General features: G+C 35.7%; 1 protein-coding gene across 1 annotated transcript in view; it reads right to left on the reverse strand.

The window, feature by feature from the left end:
- The window catches only part of tgfbr1b (transforming growth factor, beta receptor 1 b), a 75,148-nt gene that overhangs the window by 19,693 nt on the left and 30,757 nt on the right, over nt 1–24,698 (reverse strand). Inside the window, exons 2-3 of the mRNA XM_048174144.1 lie at nt 14,367–14,612; nt 10,651–10,887 (exon numbers count right to left, since the gene is read on the reverse strand). Coding sequence (XP_048030101.1) covers nt 10,651–10,887; nt 14,367–14,612 — 483 coding nt within the window. The remainder of the gene's footprint in view (nt 1–10,650; nt 10,888–14,366; nt 14,613–24,698) is intronic.

A 24,698-nucleotide genomic window follows, 5' to 3' on the forward strand; every position in this document is an offset into this window, starting at 1 on the left:
TCACAAGTTTGAATTACAGACATCATTAATCATGCCGTTTGCTCGTAACAGAAATCTGCATTGTCCATTTATTATAACTCCAGGGCTCCAGACTAACATCTGAGAGCAGTGGCACCGGTGTCCCCAAGATCTACAGAAGGTGGCGCCACCACGTAATTTGGTGGTGTTGGGCGGGGTTTAATCATAAAAGTAATTTAATCATATTACTATTGTTTTGCATTAATAAGTGCAGTTACTAATAATATTACATGTTTATTTATGGGAAATGTGATAGTAAAGCACTGAGCTTGAATTGAGATGTAGATAAAATTAACTTTTATTGATGACATTAACATGCAAAAAACTCATTTTTATAGGAAACATTTTTTTAAAAATTCTACTCTCATTAAAATGTACCATCCTGAACTGACCGACAGCTTCAGTTATTATAAAATGAGTGTTTTTTATTTGCTTTCTGTGTAATTCAGTCAGAATTTGAGGAAAAGTTTTTGTTTTTCATGAGACTTTATGACTTTTCCTACTTTTCCCCATATAGGGGAAATGGCTAATACTCCAATAAGTGATCCTCTGTCTAATGGTTATACTTTCATGTCTTTTTAAATAAAAGTGTTCCTTCATCTTTAAACTTTTAGTTTTACAAATCATCATATTAAAATACCATTATATTTAGAGATTTGAAGCGCTGGAAAAAGTGTGAAGCGCTTTAAAAGTCCTTGAAAAGTGCTTGAATTTCACTCCCAAAGGTTTGCATGAACCCTGAAATTTCGTTTAGTTTCGTTTGCCGATAAATGTTTCTTATATGAAACAGAAATGGCAGCTCTTATCAATTGTGGCATCTCTAACTAAATTTAGTTGCACCAGCAGGAAAAATGGTCACAAAATGCAACCATTTAGTCACAGTCTGGAGCCCTGAACTCTCATAACATTCAATTCAGACCACTAGCTCACTATAAAACTAAAAACCGTTTTACCACAAAGCAGCAGATTCAGCAGTAAACACTGGCATCAAGTCACGTAGAAAACAATGGCATTAAGTATTTAAGACTGAACTTAGATCTAGTTAATTCATGCTGTTAGTGCAGCGTGGACAACTGAGACGACAAGACCTCACAAGAGCCGAATATTTTCCATCATGACAGACCGATCGGATGTATCGGTCCTCACCATGATAGCAGAGAGAGGTGATCATTTCAATTCAATTCAGAAAGCATTGAGAGGCAATCCACAATCGTGTCGGAGGTAATCGAGCAGATAAAAGTCATGTTTATGATACAGTGATTCACCACAATAACAAAGTGGAATGAGACACAGCCGAGGTCAAGAAAAACACTATCAAACGCAATGCAATCCGCAATAAAGAAGAGCTACATCTCTCATTTTGTACATAAAATAATCAAAAACACAAGAGGGTAGAAAGGAAAAGATGGAGTATCTCTGTGTGCTGAGGAGTAATAAATCAAAACCAGTTAACCTCAATGGCCAATCGAGAGAGGTGTGTGTCCTCTAGTAACATTACAGTGAGTCATCTTACACTAAAGCCCTTCAGGGACGGACCCACTTCAGAAATAGAAGGGCAGCCATTAGGAGCCAAATGCAGTGAATGTTCTGTATGGGAATGCTGGGAAGACATGGAGACAGTGTGAACCAATCCGTGTCAACGGCATCACTAGAAACGCCCGATCGTCTCACGTTTGGTGGGACAGGAATACTGCATGAAAGCATGAGTGTGACAGGCTGACATGAAGCTGGAGGAATGTTGATTACCACAGAAAAAGATTTTAGAAGTAAACAGAGCCAGGCAATAAACAATCAAATAAAAAACTGTTTACAGCCACAAGACTATCCCAGCTAATGAAAAATATGTTCTAAGAACATTTTGCTAATGTTCCTATTAAAGGGTTAATTCATCGAAAAATGAAAATTATCCCATCTCTCAAGCCATCCTAGGCGTATATGACTATCTTCTTTCAGACGAACACAATCTGAGATATATTTAAAAATATCCTGGCTCTTCCAAGCTTTATAATGGGAGTGAATGGGGGGCGAGATTTTGAAGCCATAAAAAAAGCATGCATCCATCATAAAAGTAATCTATACGGCTCCAGGGGGTTAATAAAGGCCTTCTGAAGTGAGTTTTTGTAAGAAAAATATCCACTTTATTAACTATAATAACTAGCTTCTGGCAGACGGCCGTACTCATACCAAGGTCCTTGCATACTTGGTCCAAAATTCTTGTTCGAAATTTTCGCACATTAAAAAATAAACCTCAACCTCACGTTGTGTCGATCACATTTACACACTGCCTCCAAAATTTTCATCTGTCATAAAAAAAATTTGGATCTGATTCAATTTTCTGTGTTTTTCACATCTGTAGCTGGCATTTTGACAATTTAGAGCCACCATGACGAATACGAAAAAACACATAAACACGAAAATTTTGGAGTGTGCACGGACATTAACCCCTGATGCGATGTATGATGTTGGTTTAAACAAATAGGGCTGGGCAACAAACTCAAGCTCCTCTTCGCTTATATCGAAATCCTCTGACATTTCTATTTAAAAATTCTTGTTTTAGACTAATTCGTGACCGGTGTTTTGATTTGCTCTCTCCTCTGCGCTTCCGCGTTCATTGTTACGCCATGCATCGGGTCAAGGGTCACTCTTCCGCCACAAATCGATGCGTACGGCCGTCTGGTGGAAGCTAGTTATTATAGTTAAAGTTGTAAATATGAATATCTTTCTTACAAAAACTCACTTCAGAATGCCTTTATTAACACACTGGAGTATGGATTACTTTTATGATGGATGAATGCACTTTTTGGGCTTCAAAAATCACACCCCCCCTTCACTGCCACTGTAAAGCTTGGAAGAGCCAGAATATTTTTAAATACAGGTGCTGGTCATATAATTAGAATATCATGAAAAAGTTCATTTTTTATTGTAAATTATTTTTAAAAATGAAACTTTCATATATTCTAGATTCCCTACATGTAAAGTAAAACATTTCAAAAGTTTTTTTTTTTTTTTTTTTTTTAATTTTGATGATTAGAGTCTTTATTGATGTAAATAAAGTCCAAAATCCAGTATCTCAAAATATTAGAATATTTCCTAAGATCAATAAAAAAATGGATTTGCAAAACAGAAAAGTTCAAGTTCTTTAAAGTATGTTCATTTGTACACTCAATACTTGGTCGGCAGCACATATTACAGCAAATGACTTGCTCCTAGCACAAATTACAGCATCAGTGAAGTGTGGCATGGAAGTGATCAGCCTGTGGCACTGCTGAGGCACTATTGAGCCTTCAGATCATCTGTATATTGTTGGATCGACTGTTCTCATCTTTCTGTGCTCATCTTTCTCTTGAAAATATCCCATAGATTCAGGGGTCAGGCATGTTGGCTGGCCAATAAAGCACAGTAATATCATGGTCAGCAAACCACTTGGAAATGGTTTTTGCACTGTGGGCAGGTGCTAAAGTCCTGCTGGAAAAGGAAATCAGCATCTCCATAAAGCTTGTCAGCAGATGGAAGCATAAAGTGCTCCAAAATCTCCTGGAAGATGGCTGCATTGACTTTGCACTTGATAAAACACAATGGACCAACACCAGCAGACGTCACGGCCCCCCAAATCATTACTAACTACAGAAACTTCACACTAGACTTCAAGCAGCTTGGATTCTGTGCCTCTCCAGTCTTCCTTCAGACTCTGGGACCATGATTTCAACATGAAATGCAAAATTTACTTTTATCTGAAAAGAGGACTTTCGACCACTGTTCACTGTCCAGTTCTTTTTCTCCTTAGCCCATGTAAGATGCTTCTGACGTTGTTTCTGTTTCAGAAGTGGCTTGGTAGTCCTTTTCCTGAAGATGTCTGAGTGTGGTGGCTCTTGATGTGCTGACTCCGGCTTCATTCGACTCATTGTGAAGCTCTCCCAAGTGTTTGAATCGGCTTTACTTGACAGTATTCTCAAGCTTGTGGTCATGCCTGTTGCTTGTGCACCTTTGCCTACCCAATTTCTTCCTTCTAGTCAACTTTGCATTCAATATGCTTTGATACATCACTCTGTAAACAGCCACCACATTCAGTAATGACCATCTGTGACTTACGCTCTTTGTGGAGGGTGTCAATGATCGTCTCCTGGACCATTGCCAAGTCAGCAGTCTTCTCCATTAGTGTGGTTTCAAAGAACAAGAGATACTGGAATTTATACTGTAGGGATGGTCATTTAATGAAACTCAAATGTAAATATTCTAATATTTTGAGATACTGGATTTTGGACTTTCATGAGCTGTACGCTCTAATCATCAAAATAAAAAAATAAAAAACTTTTGAAATGTTTTACTTTACATGTAGGGAATCTAGAATATATGAAAGTTTCATTTTTTAAAATAATTTACAATAAAAAAAATGGTCTTTTTCACGATATTCTAATTATATGACCAGCGCCTGTATATCTCTGATTGTGTTTGTCTGAAAGAAGATGTTTGTTCATAACTTTGGGAGAACCTTGCCAGAACATTTCGTTAGTTGGGAAACCTGCCTGTGTAAAGTGTAAAGTTAAACCCAATCTTTCCCAACTTTGTCATCATGACACGTGTTTGTGCAAGAACACCATGAAGGATCTGACTTGTTTTTCAAGATCACAGTCACAAATCAGCAGAAGAGCATAAAACTGTTATTTTTACCCTGTTCAACTGTGATGTCTTGCCTTAAAATTAGATCAAATCCAGATATTCTTATTTTAATTCACTCCAACAATTGCTTTGTTTTTTTCCTCTTTGAACCAGGTTCCCATCTGAGAGAACATGAATATACAGAGGTACCCACATTCTAAAAGTGTGATTTCTAGACCTGGAAATGTCATGTAAATTAATAAAATCGTACAACTCTATGGGCATTTTATAAAGAATATACATTTTTCTAGCTTTAAAAAAATATTATATTGGGTAAAAATTGTGAGTAAGAAAAAAGACTAGTCATGCAAATCCATTGGGGGTGAAGGGGCTTTGAATAATGTTGTGGACAACAGGGGGCCTCCGAGGCAAAAAGGTTAAGAACCGCTGCTTTAAATCGCTCTACCATTATACCTCAACATTCACATATCCACCAGCCTCCTGCTCAGAACATAGAAACATCTGAAAATAATGAAAAGCGGTGGGAGAATGTGTGGGCTGACCGTTCCAGTTATAAACGCATCCAACCACTGATTCAATTTGCTTATGACAGAGACGGCAAGGTCAGGCAGACAGACATGAGACACACCAACAGAGGAAGACAGAGGGCAAGAAAGGATGTCTACAATGTGACTCACTCACGAGGTTGTGTCATGTCAGAGAATCAGAGACAGACAAGTTAGTGGCGCCACATCAAGACAGACCCGCAGACTGAGTCAAAAGACACCAGACGGCCAAAGTGCATTAGCAGAACTGGGAGAAAATAGGTTCTCTTATGAAAGAGAGAGGCCTTATGAATATATATGTGTGAAGATCTGTACTGCAACATGCTCTCAGGAGAAGTTGTGTCATTATGTTCATCCCTGTTAAAGCACTGAAAGCTAAACGCGTTCAGACAGATGTCACTGGCTGTTGTTTTACATTTCACAGCCTTTTTGAACTGCAACTAGCACTTTGTTTCTTGCTGTGTCAAGTTCAAATAGTCCAACATTCATCTTTTAAAATGAAGTCAAATTCAGATAAATATTTCAAAGTCTTTCATCAGATATAACTTGCTTTGCCAGTGAAATGTCTTCCCAATCCATTAAAGGGATAGTTCAGCCAAAAGTCTAAATTCTCCCATCAATTACTCCCCATAAGAGTTCTGTCCATCTTAGTAACACAAATAAGGATATTTTAATGAAATTGGAGAGATTTTTGTCTGCAAGTCTAAAAAAATGCTGGGTTAAAAACAGCCCAAGTTGGTTTGAAAATGGACAAACCCAGTGATTGGGTTGTTTTAACCCAGTGGTTGGGTTAAATGTTTGCTCAAACTGCTGGGTAGTTTAATTTAACTAAACTATTGTTTAAAATAGTACTGTATTGTTGCTTACAATTAACCCAAAGTATGTTGGAAATGAACATTTATTAATGAGTTTAATGAATAATAATTAAACATTGCTTATTAATAAATGTTCACCTTTTGATTATTACTGTTTCCTCTAGTAATTATGTGTCTGATTTTTAATTTCCAACATATTTTGGGTTCATTTTAAGCCACTGATATAGTCATTAATAAATAGTCAGGTTAAATAAAACTGCCCAGCACGTTAAAACAACCCAATCGCTGGGTTCATCCATTTTCAACCCAACTTGGGTTGTTTTTAACCCAGCATTTTTTAGAGTGCGTGCATCCAAAGTGATGTTTGTTCTCACACTAGCGTTTACCATATTTGATGAGCTCTATGCATGGGTGTCAATCAGTGTTTTAAGGTCCAAATTAAATCTATTCATCATATAAAGCGTTTGTGTCTCTTCAGAAGAGATTAAACTGCTTGGTTCATATGGATTACTTTGACACTTCAGAAAGCTCACCGTTGGTAAAGTAGACTTGATTGACGGCTTGACATAAATGTTGAGAGAATGTTAAAAATATAATGAAAATCATGGGTTTGGAAAGGACAAGATTTCATTTCTGGGTGAACCATCCCTTCAAATCAAGCCCTTCCCTACACGTTTTTTCACCTATATCCTGCATTATCCGGTTCCCCTCAAAAACATGTCATTATGTCAGTTTTGTGTTGACTTTAATGTGAGAGACAGTATGTTCTTCACAAAGAGTGTAAACACTGATTGCTGTTTGAGTTGCTCGACTGACGCAATGACTTGGTGCTGCTAGTGGTGCAAAAAAAAACACCTTTAAAAAAAGAAAAATATTGACGAAAGAGGAAACTGTGTGAAGGCAGACATTGTTCAGGATGGCGTGTTGTCTGGACACGTTTTATCCAAGTTTCAACCACTTCCACAGACACAGCTAACACGGATCATTCTCAGAACGTTCTTTCAAGGTTATCTCAACGTTATAAACAAATGTTCTCCCAGTAACATAAATAGAATGCGGTTTTACAGATTCAAGAAATGTGGCTTTCAAATGAAAGATTGGTATCAAAGAGCACACACTCCTACGTCCTAACTGACGACGAAGACTTAACAGAGCAGCCATCAAGTGTTAGACAGTATTCTATATATTAGTATCTCTGTTTTTTTTTGTTCAGAATTAAGTAGTAGGAAATTACTGGTCATCCAATTTTTTATATGAGCTATGCATTCCGTAAATTTTGTGAATTGGTAAGTTTCATCAGGGCGTGAAGAAATATAGAGCTGAGTATCATCAGCGTAACAGTGAAAACTAACGCCATGCTTCCTAATGATATCTCCAAAGGGTAGCAAGTACAGAGTGAAAAGCAACGGTCCTAGTACTGAGCCTTGCGGTACTCCATATTTAACTTGTGATTGATATGACATCCCATCGTTTACTACTACAAACTGATAACAGTCAGATAAGTAAGATTTTAACCATGCCAATGCAATTCCACTAATGCCAACATAGTTTTTGAGTCTATTTAAAGGTGCCCTAGAACTGAAGATTGAATTTATCTTGGCATAGTTAAATAATTAGAGTTCAGTACATGGAAATGACATACAGTGAGTCTCAAACTCCACTGTTTCCTCCTCCTTATGTAAATTTGATTTGTGCAAAGAACAGGCGAATCTCAACATAACACTGACTGTGACGCAACGGTCGGGATCATTAATATGTACGCCCCCAATATTTGCATATGCCAGCTCATGTTCAAGGCATTACACAAGGGCAGCCAGTATTAACGTCTGGATCTGTGCACAGCTGAATCATCAGACTAGGTAAGCAAGCAAGAACAATAGTGAAAAATGGCAGATGGAGCAATAATAACTCACATGATCCATGATATTTTTAGTGATATTTGTAAATTGTCTTTCTAAATGTTTCGGTAGCATGTTGCTAATGTACTGTTAAATGTGGTTAAAGTTACCATCGTTTCTTACTGTATTCACGGAGACAAGAGCCGTCGCTATTTTCATTATTAAACACTTGCAGTCTGTATAATTTATAAACACAACTTCATTCTTTATAAATCTCTCCAACAGTGTGTAATGTTAGCTTTAGCCACGGAGCACTATCAAACTCATTCAGAATCAAATGTAAACATCCAAATAAATACTATACTCACATGATCCGACATGCTGCATGACGAACACTTTGTAAAGATCCATTTTGAGGGTTATATTAGCTGTGTGAACTTTGTTTATGCTGTTTAAGGCAAGCGCGAGCTCGGGGGGCGGGAACACGAGATTTAAAGGGGACGCGCGCTGAATCGGCGCATATTTAAAGATGCCCCAAAATAGGCAGTTAAAAAAATTAATTAAAAAAAAAAAAAATCTATGGGGTATTTTGAGCTGAAACTTCACAGACACATTCAGGGGACACCTTAGACTTATATTACATCTTGTGAAAAAGCGTTCTAGGGCACCTTTAAAAGAATCTTGTGATCAATAGTGCCAAATGCAGCACTAAGATCCAGTAACACTAATAGAGAGATACAACCACGATCTGATGATAAGAGCAAATCATTAGTAACTCTAATGAGAGCAGTCTCAGTACTATGGTACGGTCTAAATCCTGACTGGAAATCCTCAGTTAACAGAATGTTCATTCAAAGTTATCTGGTCTTCAATAACGTTCTCAACACCTTAGCACAAAAGTTTTAGTTTGTCTAACATTTTTTTATATGTTGCTACTTTTTCCGGAATGTTTATAGAACATTCAAAAGTAACATTCCCATAATGTTTGCAAAATGATAAAATGGAATGTTCGTTTGCAAAACGTTCTTAGAACATATTGTTGTTAGCCTTCACTAGACATAAGAAACAGTCACTAAAGTCATAGATATTTGGGAATGTGTGACCTTGTTTGTGATTGTTTGGACCTCGCTCCAGTTCTCATGTGTCTGATAAGGCAGTGACGTTAGCGACAGGCCCGTTTCACACCTACACCACAGCATCGTACTGCTTTCGTGTGTGAAGCACCGATGCAAGTCGAGATGTTGCAGCTGTGACACTACACACGACCTGTACATGTGGTGTCAAAAGTAGAGGTTGACCAGTCGATCAGGTTTGCAGATTATCGGCACTGATAACTGATTGCTGGAACAATCGGTTAATGGTAAAAATCCATACCTATCGTTTTTTCGTGATTGGCTGTCAATGCATTTGTTCAGACCAACAAGAACATTCAGATGGCATCAATGTGACATATTATTTTTTTTGTCTCTTTTGCATTGCACTGCGGAAAAAAAACTGACCAATAAGATTTACGCTTTTGGTTACACGTCCAGAACCGCTGCTGTTACATAAAACTGACTTGACAGAGTGTTTTGCTAAGTTACAGTGAAGAATTCAAAACCAGTTGTGTTGTTTCTGTACTCTTGTATTTAGTGTTGCGAATACAAAAATCTGAACAACTGTTTGAAAGTGTTTAAATATTATCTGCCATCTTTTCTTTTCTGTGACAAATGGGTGTCAGAAACCGAATATTGTGCAGCACTGCTTTGAGTACCAGGGTAACCGCTTTATTTCTGTTTTTTTTTTTTGTTTTGTTTTTTTATATATAAACAAACGCCACCTACTTTCAGAGGGTGAATTTACATTTTCAGTCAGCTCATCTGCCAGTTTTTACACATTGGTCATGTTGAACATTTGTGTCTGTGTGAACAGGCCGTTACCCTGTTGTTGTTTTTTTTACTTTCTTGATGACGTGCCAATAAAATAACTGGCACTTTACACTGGGCACACGGCGTTTAATCCTGCCGGAGATGCCGTGCGACGACTGCTAGCTAAACACAACGAAACAAAGGGAAGGAGAGAGGGGTAACTAGACAACAAAGAGAAAAGCAGACATGCAGACATAAACATACATTAAAGGACGCAGGTGTTTAGAAAGACTAACAGGTAACTATATGAAAGAGTGTAGATAAAGCCAGAATAACAGGAATCTCCACAAGAGTTTCTTGTGAATCAGATATGGGCGTAAAAAGCAGGACTTGACACCTGAAAGAGGTTTGAGACAAAGTAGTCACAGCCCTGTGCACATTAACAACAGTGTGGTTATTGTTAAACAAAACGGTTTAAATCATATTTGTTAATTGAAATAAAGCTGAAATAAAATAAAGTTTAAATACTAAAATTACTAAAAAACTGGATTTAAAATAAAGTTAAATATAAAAAATATATATATATATATATATATATATATATATATATATATATATACAAAAATTACTAAAAAACTGGATTTAAAATAAAGTTAAATATAAAAAAAATATATAAATAAATACAAAAAAAATAAATAAATAAAAAATACCATAATTGTATATAAATAATACTAAAATAACAATTTCTTGTTTTCGATCGTGTCGGTGCACACAGAAACGCATAATAAAATTACTAAAACTTAAACTAAAAAAAAAAAAAAAAAATAGAAAAAATAAAAACAAACTCAAAATATTAATAAATACTATATAAATAATATTAAAATAACACAGTTTCTATTTTTCAGTCACGTCTCCGCACAACTGACCACAAACTATGTGTGTTAGGATAGTGAAAGTGAACGAGACGCACCAGAGCCCGAGCCGGACGTGGTCATGTCGTAGATGAGGTCTTTGAGCGTGGTTCCCACGGTGATGAAGGGGTGGTCCATCGAAGGGTCTTCCTCGTTAGGCACGCGGTGGTGGAGGACCGAGCGGCTGTGGCAGATGTAGAAGACGGTGACCATGAGGAAGCACACCACGCACACCGGACCCGCGATCAGCGCCGCGAAGGCCACGGGCCCCAATGCCGGCGGCTTCTGAGTCGGCACTGAGTGAGAGAGAATCAACACCGCTCGTTAGCAAATCATATTTTCATATATACAGTGAGTCTAAAATCACATTGAAAATATTGGATTCAAAATCTTATTTGAACCTGAAAGTTTTATGGTTATCAAAGACAACACAATTCAAGACAACTGCTGACTTGTTACACAATAGCTACTTATTTTATTCTTTGAATTTTAGGTTACACTTTATTTTAGGGTGACATAGTTACATTGTATTTAAGTAAGTACTGAGTAATATTAATTAACTACAGGTACTTAGGATTTGGTTTAGGGTTAGTTACTTGTAATTACACATAATTTACTATTATTACTACTACACTCAAAAGAAATGCTGGGTTAGAAACAACCCAAATTGGGTTGAAAATGGACAAACCCAGAGAATGGGTTGTTTTAACCCAGTGATTGGGTTAAATGTTTGCTCAACCTGCTGGATAGTTTTATTTAACTCAACTATTGTTTAAAAATGACTGTATTTCTTACTTAAAATGAACCCAAAATTAACATTTATTAATATGTTTTTGTTTAACTTGTATTAATAAGTTTAATGATTAATAATTAAACATTGAATTTATGTTGAATGAATGAGAATAAATTAAATTGCTTATTAATAAATGTTCACCTTTTGATTATTATTGTTTCCTCTAGTAATTATGTGTCTGATTTTTAATTTCCAACATATTTTGGGTTCATTTTAATCCAGACATATAGTCATTTTTAAACAATAGTTGAGTTCAATAAAACTACCCAGTATGTTGGGCAAACATTTAACCCAACCACTGGGTTAAAACAACTTTTTTGGTGTCTTTTCTTCTGGAGAACCATGATAGTTTTGTGCAATAAAAGCCTGTAGTTATTTAGCTGCGTGTTCTTACAGTCATATTTAAATATTTATCATGTTTATTAATTGTTAATGTCATGTCTAGCTGTTTTTATTGCATCTCTTATAAATTCCATTATTAATAAAATCTTTTGAAAGTGCACCTGTATTATGTTTCATTGCATTGTTCCCCCTTTTTACTGTGTATTAATGTCTATTAATGACAGTTATTATAAAAGACCTACCACTTCTGGCACTGATCTGTACTAATTGTGCATATGCTGATGATGCTTGTTAAATATGAACACCAGATTGCACATATGGGGAAAGCTAATTATTTTTAAACAAATGCTATCTTTGAATCTTCAGAATGCAACAAATATTGTGTATTTGTTTGTAAACCATATGTGCCATTAACTCACTAGCCTTATAATTGATGTATTCATCAGGCAGTTGACATCAATTACCGCATTCACTCCTTTAAAACAATGCATTATTATTATTAAGACGTTTCAGAAAGATTGTTTCGACAGACAGATACTAAAGTCAAAATCCCCACCCAGGTGACCGTTTTGAGAGAAGAGACACAATGAGTCTTTGTAACGCATTTTTTTTTACACGGTAATGCCAGACTTTGTGTCTGGTTTCATGTAAACAAATGAGTCATGCTCAGTTCTGCATCTTTAACATTTTTTTCTGAAGCCAAGTAACATTATTATTTCATTTTTAAATGAAGACTTTCCCATAAACGAGTGTCTAGACTTCAGACAGATGTATTCCAGGGAAATCACAAGCTCCTGTAAACAGCAAACACGCTCCGTGTGATTCATCCCAAGTGGATATCCATAACATCCATGGAAGACAAGTTAATTAGATGAAAAGGGAAAAAATGAGAAATCTGCAAGCAGATGGAAGGCCGAGGACAGAAAATAGGGGTTGCAAAAAAGTTGATCCCTACAGGCTGAAAGAGGCGGCGAACGGTGTGGGTGGGACCATCTGTTCCACATGACTTTCCTTTGTTTACATGGAAGTCTGTGGTCGAGTAAAGCAGGATTTCTTCATACTTAATTCCTCCACAACAGAAAATCAAATGCACGCTAGCTGCATGTGTGTAAGAAAAAGGGCAGAATTGTGTCTCCCACTAATGGTTTGCTGGGATTGTTTTTGTCAGAGGTTTATGGTCACGAGCCGCATACAGAATGTGTCACGGCATCAAGATAACAAGTTAATAACAGAAGACCTGCAGGCATTCACAGTCGGCTGGAGTGCGTTCGAGTGTCATGCTGAAAGATGCATGTGACGCCGACATTATCAAGTAATTAATTCCATACAAAAACACACAGTCATTGGGTATGAGTGCATTAACCAACCTGCAAAATATACAGCTGGTTTGGACACTGGACACCAATGAAAGCCAGTTAGGTCTAATGTTTTGGACCCTTATTGACTTTCATTGTATGTGCAATATTTTTTTTTTTTTCAAAATTCCTTTTTTACAGGTTTGGAACGACATTGAAATTAGTTTTGGCCAAATATTTAGTCAAGATCCTTCAGGTATGAAATTATTTCTGTGTAAAATGTGATTTAAAAAAAGTTTCAGGTGTGCTGTGCTTGCTGCACAATTAGGCCTGACTTTATTTCTTCAATTTCAAATATTAAATGTTTTATTTTTGCATAAAATCACAGAGAGCCTTAAAGGATTAGTTCAGTTTCAAATAAAATTTTCCTGATAATTCACTCACCCCCATGTCATCCAAGATGTTCATGTCTTTCTTTCTTCAGTCGAAAAGAAATGAAGGTTTTTGATGAAAACATTCCAGGATTTTTCTCCTTATGGTGGACTTCAATGGGCACCAAACGGTTAAAGGTCAAAATTACAGTTTCAGTGCAGCTTCAAAGAGCTTTAAACGATACCAGACGAGGAATAAGAGTCATATCTAGCCAAACGATCAGTCATTTTAGAAAAAAATACAACTGTATATGCTTTATAAACACAAATTATCGCATTGCACGTGCTTCCGCTTTCCATATTCTTCAAAAAGCTTACGCTGTATGTCCTACGCCTTCCCTATTCTACTAATGGAAATGCGATCATTTGTGTTTATAAAGCATATACAGTTGTATTTTTTTCTAAAATGAGCGATGGTTTCTCTAGATAAGACTCTTATTGCTCGTCTGGTATCGTTTAAAGCTCTTTGAAGCTGCACTGAAACTGACATTTGGACCTTAAACCCGTTGAACCCCAGTGAAGTCCACTATATGGAGAATAATCCTGGAATGTTTTCATCAAAAACCTTCATTTCTTTTCCACTGAAGAAAGAAAGACATCTTGGATGACATGGGGGTGAGTAAATTATCAGGAAAATTTTATTTGAAAGTGAACTAATGCTTTACAGCTTCTCAGTTTCGGAGCTTGAAGTACTGTACATGAAGATGTTTGGCTCATATTTCATTCTCAAATGCAGGTAAAAGCGTCTCAAACTCAGAGCGGATCAGATGTGAAGCAGCATTTACTGTGATCCGAAATCGCAGCACATATATTTCATTAAATCACAGCCTTTGCAATTTGATAAATCACACTAAACCATATTGTGTTTCGGTTAATAATCTGATTAAGTGTGCAGCCGCAGCGCTGACTCTTACCTGTGAATGTTGTGAGGTCAGGGTTCTTGTTGCACCAGTCTGTGTCACAACACATGGGGTAAATCCCCGTGTTGTCCTTGTTGGAGGGTGCGCAGACGAAGGGCCGGTCGCGTGGGATCAGCTCGATGTCGCTGATGCACCAGCTCTGCTGCGTGGTGACGCTGCCCGATCGAGTGATGGACACGTAGCACAGGCCGTCTGTGGCACACGTGTGGTTCGGGCACCGGTGACAGTAGCATTGTAAGGCTGAAAGCAATCAGAAACGCATGACGTGAATGTTTCAGAATTAAGAAAAAAACATTTTCATTTGGAAAAACACCAATTCAAATAAAAGAGCTTTGAGATCAACAGTCTTTACACAATGATTACAATGAAATGTCACAAACAAAGACATCAAATGTGGGCTTTTTGTAACCAGCGTTCAAATTGAGTTGCCCTAAAAAACAGTACAGCTTTTGTGCGCCGTCTCCTCTGATGTGGTCACGTGACCAACCACAACAAACTCAATCTCGCCGACCTCAACCGCACTATCCTCTTCAACCTCAATTATAGTGTTACAAAAGATTCTATTTCAAATAAATGCTGAACTTTCTATTCATCAAAGAATGTTGAAAATAAAATATATCACTTTGCCATCACAGGAATAAATCACATTTTAAAATATATTTACATAGAAACAGATACATTAAATTGTTATTATATTTCACAATATTACTGTTTTTTTTACTGTATTTTTGATTAAATAAATGCAGCCTTGAATAGCAGAACAGACTTCTTTCCAAAACATTAAAAAATATATCAAGGGTTCAAGGGCTTTAGGGCCTTTCAGCACATGCGTAAAAAGATATTATGTTTTATTTAGCAAACCTATAACCATCTCGTTCATAGATGGAAAATACTAATTACGGCCAATACAGGCAATTTATCATAGGAGATATATGGTTTATAAAGCTTTTTAATGGTTATTGAGGTTGAGCCAAAAATCTAGAACTAGTTCGCTAGTTTTGAAATAATCTCCAATATTTAACGAACGATTCGATGGACAGCGGCGGTCCTAGAGGTAAAGTTGCTCAGAATGAGGAGTTCTACCATGTGGTACGAATGTCGTGAGCGTGTGCAAAAAAATAAAAAAATAAATAAAAAATAAAAATAAATAAAAATCGTGCAATACACAATCCTGCGCACATGAAAAACGCGAAGGCCCCCCTGTGGCCTAATTTCTCACAGGCCTCTAGTGCCGTCAAACAGGCCCAGCGAGTTTCGTTCCAGTCGGCCTCCATTAACCTTGTCTGATAGCTGCTCAAACTTCATTGGCCGATGGCTGCCATGGTTTTTTGAGATATCCCAATGTCCTCGTAGACAATCATGGCACCTCGGACGAAGACACTGCATGCCAATTTTCAAGTTGAACGGACTAACGGTGAAGTAGTTTTAACCATTTTCATGTTTTTTTTTCCTGTTATAGCGCCACCAAGTGGCCAGTCACCACGTCCTTTTTCATGCAACCACAGAATGGGCTCTTACATAGGTGTGCCAAGTTTGGTGAAAATATCTCCTTCCGTTCACGAGTTATAGCCATTTTAGTAAAAGTGGCTCCGCCCACTTTGAACGTTTTGGTGGCCCTTAGAGACCGTGAATCGGAATTTCAACTGTTTTTGATCATTATTGACAAGCAGACTACAGTGAATCTCACTGCACTGATTTGGTTACGGCCAATACAGGCAATTTATCATAGGAGATATATGGTTTATAAAGCTTTTTAATGGTTATTGAGGTTGAGCCAAAAATCTAGGACTAGTTCGCTAGTTTTGAAATAATCTCCAATATTTAACGAACGATTTGATGGACAGCGGCGGTCCTAGAGATAAAGTTGCTCAGAATGAGGAATTCTACCATGTGGTACGAATGTTGTGGGCGTGTGCCAAAAAAATAAAAATAATAAAATAAATAAATAAATAAAAATCGTGCAATATACAATCCTGCACACATGAAAAACGCGGAGGCCCCCCTCCATTAACCTTGTCTGATAGCTGCTCAAACTTCATTGGCCGATGGCTGCCATGGTTTTTTTGAAATACGCCAATGTCCTCGTAGACAATCATGGAACCTCGGACGAAGACACTGCATGCCAATTTTCAAGTCGATTGGACTAACGGTGAAGTAGTTTTAGCCATTTTCATGTTTTTTTTTCCTGTTATAGCGCCACCAAGTGGACGGTCACCGCGTCCTTTTTCATGCAACCACAGAATGAGCTCTTACATAGGTGTGCCAAGTTTGGTGAAAATATCTTGTTCTGTTCATGAGTTAAAGCCATTTTAGTAAAAGTGGCTCCATTCACTTCGAACGTTTTGGCGGCCCTTAGAGACCGTGAATCGTAATTTCAACTGTTTTTGATCATTATTGACAAGCAGACTACAGAGAATCTCACTGCACTGATTTGGTTATGGCCAATACAGGCAATTTATCATAGTAGGAGATACAGTACAGTCCAAAAGTTTGGAACCACTAAGATTTTTAATGTTTTTAAAAGAAGTTTCGTCTGCTCACCAAGGCTACATTTATTTAATTAAAAATACAGTAAAAACAGTAATATTGTGAAATATTATTACAATTTAAAATAACTGTTTTCTATTTGAATATATTTGACAAAGTAATTTATTCCTGTGATGCAAAGCTGAATTTTCAGCATCATTACTCCAGTCTTCAGTGTCACATGATCCTTCAGAAATCATTCTAATATGCAGATCTGCTGCTCAAGAAACATTTATTGTTTACAATTGTACAAAATATTTGTGTACAATATTTTTTTCAGGATTATTTGATGAATAGAAAGTTCAAAAGAACAGTGTTTATCTGAAATCTAATCTTTTGTAACATTATAAATGTCTTTACTGTCACTTTTGATTGATTTAATGCATCCTTGCTGAAAAAAAATATTAATTTCTTTAAATTCTTCTCAAAAAAATGAAAATAAAAATTCTTACTGACCCCAAACTTTTGAACGGTAGTGTATAATGCTACAGAAGCTTTGTATTTCAGATAAATGCTGTTCTTTTGAACTTTCTATTCATCAAGGAATCCTGAAAAAAAAAGTACACAACTGTTTTCAACATTGAAAATAATCATAAATGTTTCTTGAGCAGCAAATCAGCATATTAGAATGATTTCTGAAGGATCATGTGACACTGAAGACTGGAGTAACGATGCTGAAAATTCAGCTTTGATCACAGGAATAAATTACTTTGTGAAATATATTCAAATAGAAAACAGTTATTTTAAATTGTAATAATATTTCACAATATTACTGTTTTTTGCTGTATTTTTAATTAAATAAATGTAGCCTTGGTGAGCAAATGAAACTTTTTTTAAAAACATTAAAAATCTTAGTGGTTCCAAACTTTTGGACTGTACTGTATATGGTTTATAAAGCTTTTTAATGGTTATGTGGTTGAGCCAAAAATCTAGGAGTAGTTCGCTAGAATAATCTCCAATATTTAACGATTGATTCGATGGACAGTGGCGGTCCTAGAGGCAAAGTTGCTCAGAACGAGGAGTTCTACCATGTGTTGGCGTGCGTGAAAAATCGTGCAACACACAATCCTTTACACACGTGAAAAATGCGAAGGTGCCCCCCGGTGGCCGATTTCTTTCTAATTTCTCACAGGCCTCTAGTGCCGTGCGTCAAACAGGCCCAGCGAGTTTCGTTCTGATCGTTAGCCTTGTCTAAAAACTTTTTTTGATCATTATTGACAATCAGACTCCGGAGAATCTCACTGCACTGATTTGGTTCCGATCGGGCCAAAAACCTAAAACTAGTTCGCAAAAGTCTTTTTTAAAAAAAATCCAAAAATTTCGAAGCAAGCCCTTTTGTATTTTGTTGTAGCGCCCCCGTCAGGCCAATCAGAGTGAGCCTTGGTGATGTTGTAGACAGTGTGAGTACTACCAGCCCTGGAAATTTTAACAATTACATGCACTTGAAGCCCTAAAAAAAGTAAGCGCTGTAGTATTCGAGTGTGTGTAGTGGCGGTGCGGTAAAAGGAATGAATTTAAAGACTTTTACTCTGTAAACTGTTAAAATGCTGAAGCACAGTCGATAATTAAACTGAATAGTGGACCATCATGACCCGTCTCTAATATGTGTGCATGTTTTTCCCAAACTGCATGAGGCTTTCTAAACACAGGGCATGATCTTTAAAAACGATGCACTCAATGAACTTGTTTACGCATCGGTCCGGCTCATAAGTGCAACAATTACCCAGTGAGGAGGTGAGGACGGGTTACTCTTAACACACACATTCTGTGGCTCAAGCACTAATGCAGTGTGCGATTTGCATGCTGCACAGACAAGGTTCAAGCAAGGTGACTTATGTTGCTGATAAGTATTTCTGTCCTATTCTGTCAGACCAACCTGGACCAAAAAAAATTCACTTGAACTCCAGCCAGCCTGTCATGGCAGCGCATGCTGAAGCCTCACGAGGGATCACGCTCGCACAGCCGCGAGACGCCAGAAATATCAGCCCACTGACTCTGGCTCTCTGACAAGGTCACGGTGAGGAAACCGTGGAGGTGGAAGGAAACATACAAGACGAGGGCTGGAGGAAAACAACGTCACAGTCCAGGGGCAGAAGGGAGATCGTTGTCACAAACAGAATAAAAATGTGTGGGAAGGAGATGGTGGTATGACTGTACCGACTTATATCTTGGTTTGTATTCAACTCAACATTGTGTTAATAATATTAAATATGACCTATAACGCCCCTTTCACAAGATGTAATATCAGTCTCTGGTGTCTCCAGAATGTGTCTGTGAAGTTTCAGCTCAAAATACCCCACAGATCATTTATTATACCATAAATATTTGAGTGGAAGGAAAAACATGCAATTTTGCGTGCATGTGCCTTTAAATGCAAATGAGCTGCTGCTCCCCGCCCCCGCTTACCAGAAAACGCTTAGCACCGCTTATCCGCATGCGTTTTAAAGCCGTATCAGTCTAAACGTCCGAGATATGGTTTTCTGAGCGCACAGAAAGCTGGATGTCAGACGGCGCGTCGTGCGAGTATCAAACTAAGTTCTCTTTCACGTCTCTTAAACTGACAAAAACACACAAAGTTCACATAAACACAGTAGCTTTAATAGGAATACATTTCTTACTTGAATGCTGCTGTTTAATGCTCTGGTGAGGAGATAAACATGGCGGACTGTGTACAGCTCACTGAGGGCGGAGTCTACGCTAATAGAGCGGATTTCATCAGCAGTCGTGGGCGGGGCCTAAGCATTTGTGACGTCAATCTGCAAACGGCTTATTCTGAGATACTGCTTATGATTAAAAAAGGATTAAAAAAAGGATTGGGTGGATTTTTATTTTTTATTTTTATTTTGTGTACACACTGTCAACAAACATTTATGTTCAAACACAATGTAAAAGTGAGTTTTGCATGATAGGTCCCCTTTAATAATAATAATAATAATAATAATAATAATAATAATAGTTTTTATTAAACAATATAATAAAGATGATGACAATGATTATTATTATTATTATTATTATTATTATTATTATTATTATTATTATTATTATTATTATATATATATATATATATATATATATATATATATATATATATATATATATATATATATATATATATATATTTAAATGCTACTAAATTTATTATTTATTATTTTTATTATTATTATTATTATTATTATTATTAAATAAATTTAATATAAAATTATATATTAATAAAATATTGTATTAATACTTAAACAATAATTTAATATATTTTAATAATAATAATAATAATAATAATAAATTATATATAATAATAATAATTGTTATTATTAAACAATATAATAAAGATGATGACAATGATTATTATTATTATATATAATATTATTATTGTTATTATTATTATTATTATTATTATTATTATATTTAAATGCTACTAAATCTAAAATTTATTATTATTATTTAATATTATTCTTAATTATTATTAAATAAATTTAATATTAAATTATATATTAATAAAATATTGTATTAATACTTAAACAATAATTATTTAATATATTATTTTAATAATAATAATAATAATAATAATAATAATGTCATGTAATATATTTAATGTAAAATATTTAATAAAAATGTATTAAACAATAAAGATGACAGTGTTATTAATTCAATGTTATTTAATATTATTTAAATAAATAAAATATAGTATATATATTTAATTTTAACAACAATCTATTTAATTTATGTAATTATTATTTAATATTTTCATTAAATATTAATACAAATATCATAATTATTATTAAATAATATAAAATATAAATGAAGATGATGATGAATATTATTGATGACATTGAGATTTCTCAAATCCAACCCTAACTTTTTTTTAAATTTAGAAACTCTACAATTTCAAAGAAAACAAAAAAGTATGCAAGTCATTAGATGATCAAAAACAGACATCACTACATGCTTATAACGCCTGTGAACTCAATAACAGACCTACATGCTGGGCCAATGAGAGACGACTCTCTCTCCATAAAAACTTTAGTGACAAGACTGCCATAATATTTTGGTCACAGAAGGAGGAACGTGAGAGACAGACAGAGGAAGAGGGAAGCGAAGGGAGTGACTCAGGCAGGGCGAGGCATGACCGAGAAAAACCACAAGCAACAATAAAGTCAGAATCGCATTTCAGTCTAGACGGCTTCAGAACCGCAAACACATAGTCACATGACGACTGCAGTTTACAGTAAAGATGAAAACACTGAAGGAGTGTCTAGTGTGGTTTGTAGAGACGCTTCAGAATCAGGTTTGTGTTACAGTATTAAAGCAGCACCTGACCGTCTGTGGCATTACAGAGACTTGTGCAGTGACCCAAAGAAATGTGCATGCCACAGAAGACAGGTCCAGAGTCAGCAAAAGTTTCCTGAAGAATGTTTAGTTTGAAAACGCTGACTTCCAACTCCTGCGACGTCTGGACTGACAGCTGTCTGCCAAAAACACGACATTCATAGAGAAACAAACCAGAGATCGACGAGGAATCAGCAGTATTTGAGGCAAACTCCAGCAGCCGCAATAAATCTGGAACATTCCAGTACGTGAACGCAAGGGAAACTTACTGTAATCAAACTGAGCAACAGCAGATTCATTCATGGAAACGGCACAAACTCCATGTAGCAGATGTGAGCTGTGGATCCCGTCCCTAAACATCATGTTAGAAACTACTGGTCATTCTACATGCCTTTCAGACGGACACGTCTGCTGTATAACTAAAGATTGACCGATATACACACATTACTGTTCAAGTTTGGGATCGGTAACATTTTTAATGTTTTATAAAGAAGTTTCGTCGGCTCACCAGAGCTGCATTTATTTAATTAAAAATACAGTAAAATCAGTAATATTGTGAAATATTATTCCAGTGTAAATCAGCTGTTTTCTATGTGAATATATAGTAAAGTGTAATTTATTCCTGTGATGCAAAGCTGAATTTTCAGCATCATTACTCCAGTCTTCAGTGTCACATGATCCTTCAGAAATTATTCTGATATGATGATTTGATGCTCAAGAAACATTTATTGTGCACAGATGTACAAAATATTTATGTACAAGGATTATTTATGTTTCAGGATTATTTGATGAATAGAAAGTTCAAAAGAACAGTGTTTATCTGAAATCTAATCTTTTGTAACATTATAAATGTCTTTACTGCCACTTTTGATTGATTTAATGCATCCTTGCTGAATAAAAGTATTCATTTCTTTAATTTCTTTTCAAAAAAATAAAAATAAAAATTCTTACTGACCCCAAACTTTTGAACGGTAGTGTATAATGCTACAGAAGCTTTGTATTTCAGATAAATGCTGTTCTTTTGAACTTTCTATTCATCAAGGAATCCTGAAAAAAAAAAGTACACAACTGTTTTCAACATTGAAAATAATCATAAATGTTTCTTGAGCAGCAGATCAGCATATTAGAATGATTTCTGAAGGATCATGTGACACTGAAGACTGGAGTAACGATGCTGAAAATTCAGCTTTTCCAACACAGAAATAAATTACATTTTATATTATATTCCAATAGAAAACAGTTCTTTTAAATTGTAATAATATTTCACAATATTACTGTTTTTACTGTATTTTTAATTAAATTAATGCAATCTTGGTGAGCAGACAAAACTTTTTAAAAATATCCCAAACTTTTGAACGGTAGTGTGTGTGTGTGTGTGTGTGTGTGTGTGTGTGTTATATTTATATAAATAAACACAAGCTCCAATGGAATTTTCAAAAAGTAACATTTACTAACAATTAACTGCTTCCGAACAACTACTGGCGACGATTCTGATACCGATATTTATCACTTGCTCACTTATTTGACCTTTTATAATGAAAATATATTAGCAAACTTCAAAAGCACATGCATTAAGTTACACTACCTTGTACACATATTATAGAACATTCAATATATCTGTAATAAATAGAAAGACATTATACAACTCAGTGCCTTTACACAGTTAATAACTATCGGTTTGTTATTTCATGCTTTGGCTGATATGCAGATAGTTTTAAATTGATGAATAAAAAAAACAACCTGTGGCTGATAAATCAGTGCATCTCTACTAACAACAGCATAAAAAAGAGAGAATCTGAGCTGCGATGTGTCTGCGTTCTCATCTCTGTCAACATAAAAGACAGAAAAACGTAAATAAAAAAAAACATCTGCCTTGCCGACAACATTTCCTGACAACAATAAGCTGCATTTCTGCATTTGGCAAACGTGACTTACATTATCATGATCATGAAATCTGTGTGACTACAAAAAGTATTCTCGTCTCTTCATAACATTAAAGGTTGAACCGCTGCAGTCACATGACTGTTTTAACGATGTCTTTAGTTCCTTTCTGGACCTTGAAAGTGAGTCATACACCTCTCGGATTTCATCAAAAATATCTTAATTTGTGTTCTGAAGATGAACGAAGGTCTTACGGGTGTGGAACGACATGAGGGAGAGTAATTAAATGACAGAAGATTAATTTTTGGGTGAACTAACCCTTTAATTGTCATACAGATAATTGCAATTAACAATTTAATTGTTTTGTTCATGTCACTTACAGTGTAAAGGCCATTCAAGGACGAGATTAGAGATGTAAAAGAATGGCACAGAGGAACAATATCATTGGAATCATTTTCACAATGATTTTTTCAGCTGATGAGCAATATAAATAAACACTGACAGCCAATCAGAATCCATCCTGTTTTAAAGAGCTTGGGCATTTAAAGCGACAGGCGCTCATAATAAAGAGAGGACTCGGACTCATTGGCAGTCCAGCACACACAGAAAGGAAGCTTCACTAATGGCTTCACTGGAGCTCTGCGAAATGTGTTACGCAATTCCCCTTCAGGAGCTTCTCCACGGCTGACTGAGCAGTGCACACGTCTGAGAGCGAGACTCCTCTTCACTCTTCAACCTCTTCAGCAGCAGGATTATCAGCATATACGCCTTTAAGGAATCATGCTACGGTATTCACACATCAAGAAGCCACACAAACACCTCTTGACCACTTCATTACAGCTTTAATGAGGAAAACACACCATAACTATGACCACAAGCCTGGAGGAAGTTCTCTGTGACTCTAAATTTGGTGCAAAAACAAGTTTGACTCTAGTAAGTTTCACAAACAACTGCAGAGAAACAGCAAGTAACACATTGATTTAAAGGTGAAATTCTGAAGTAGAAAATCCATGACAGATCCACATTTTGAAAATGGCTTGCATGAATGACTTTAGTTGGTATTAAGAAAGTATTCAACAACTAAGCCGGTTTTGGGACGTGTTTCTTAGGGGAATGAAAACAAATGTTTTTAATTAGACATTTGAAAATGCAATGCTGACGAAAATAGCACAAGATGAGAAGTAACAATCTACATTACCACTGTATTAATCAAGTAAATTAAATATATTCAAAGCAGTTAAATTCATGTTTAAAACTTGTAACAAAAGTAACTCATTTTTAAATGCGACAAACTTCAAATTGATCATTTTAAAATGAGTTAATATATTATTTTATTGTTACATTTAACTAACAATTTAAGCTTTAATTAAAAAAACTTTATAAAGGGTTTAAAATATATAATTTATAATTTTGTAATTTTATTTCTAAGTTGCACTCTTTATTTTAAAGCACTGCATGCAATCAACATGTTAAAGTCAATATGAAACCAAAATGGATTCATCATTATTGTGTTAAAGGTGTAATATGTAAGAATTTTGTAGTAAAATACCCAAAAACCACTAGGCCAGTGTTATATATTTTGTTCACTTGAGTACT

Source organism: Megalobrama amblycephala, linkage group LG22 (genome assembly GCF_018812025.1).
Source record: "Megalobrama amblycephala isolate DHTTF-2021 linkage group LG22, ASM1881202v1, whole genome shotgun sequence".
Lineage (NCBI taxonomy): Eukaryota > Metazoa > Chordata > Actinopteri > Cypriniformes > Xenocyprididae > Megalobrama > Megalobrama amblycephala.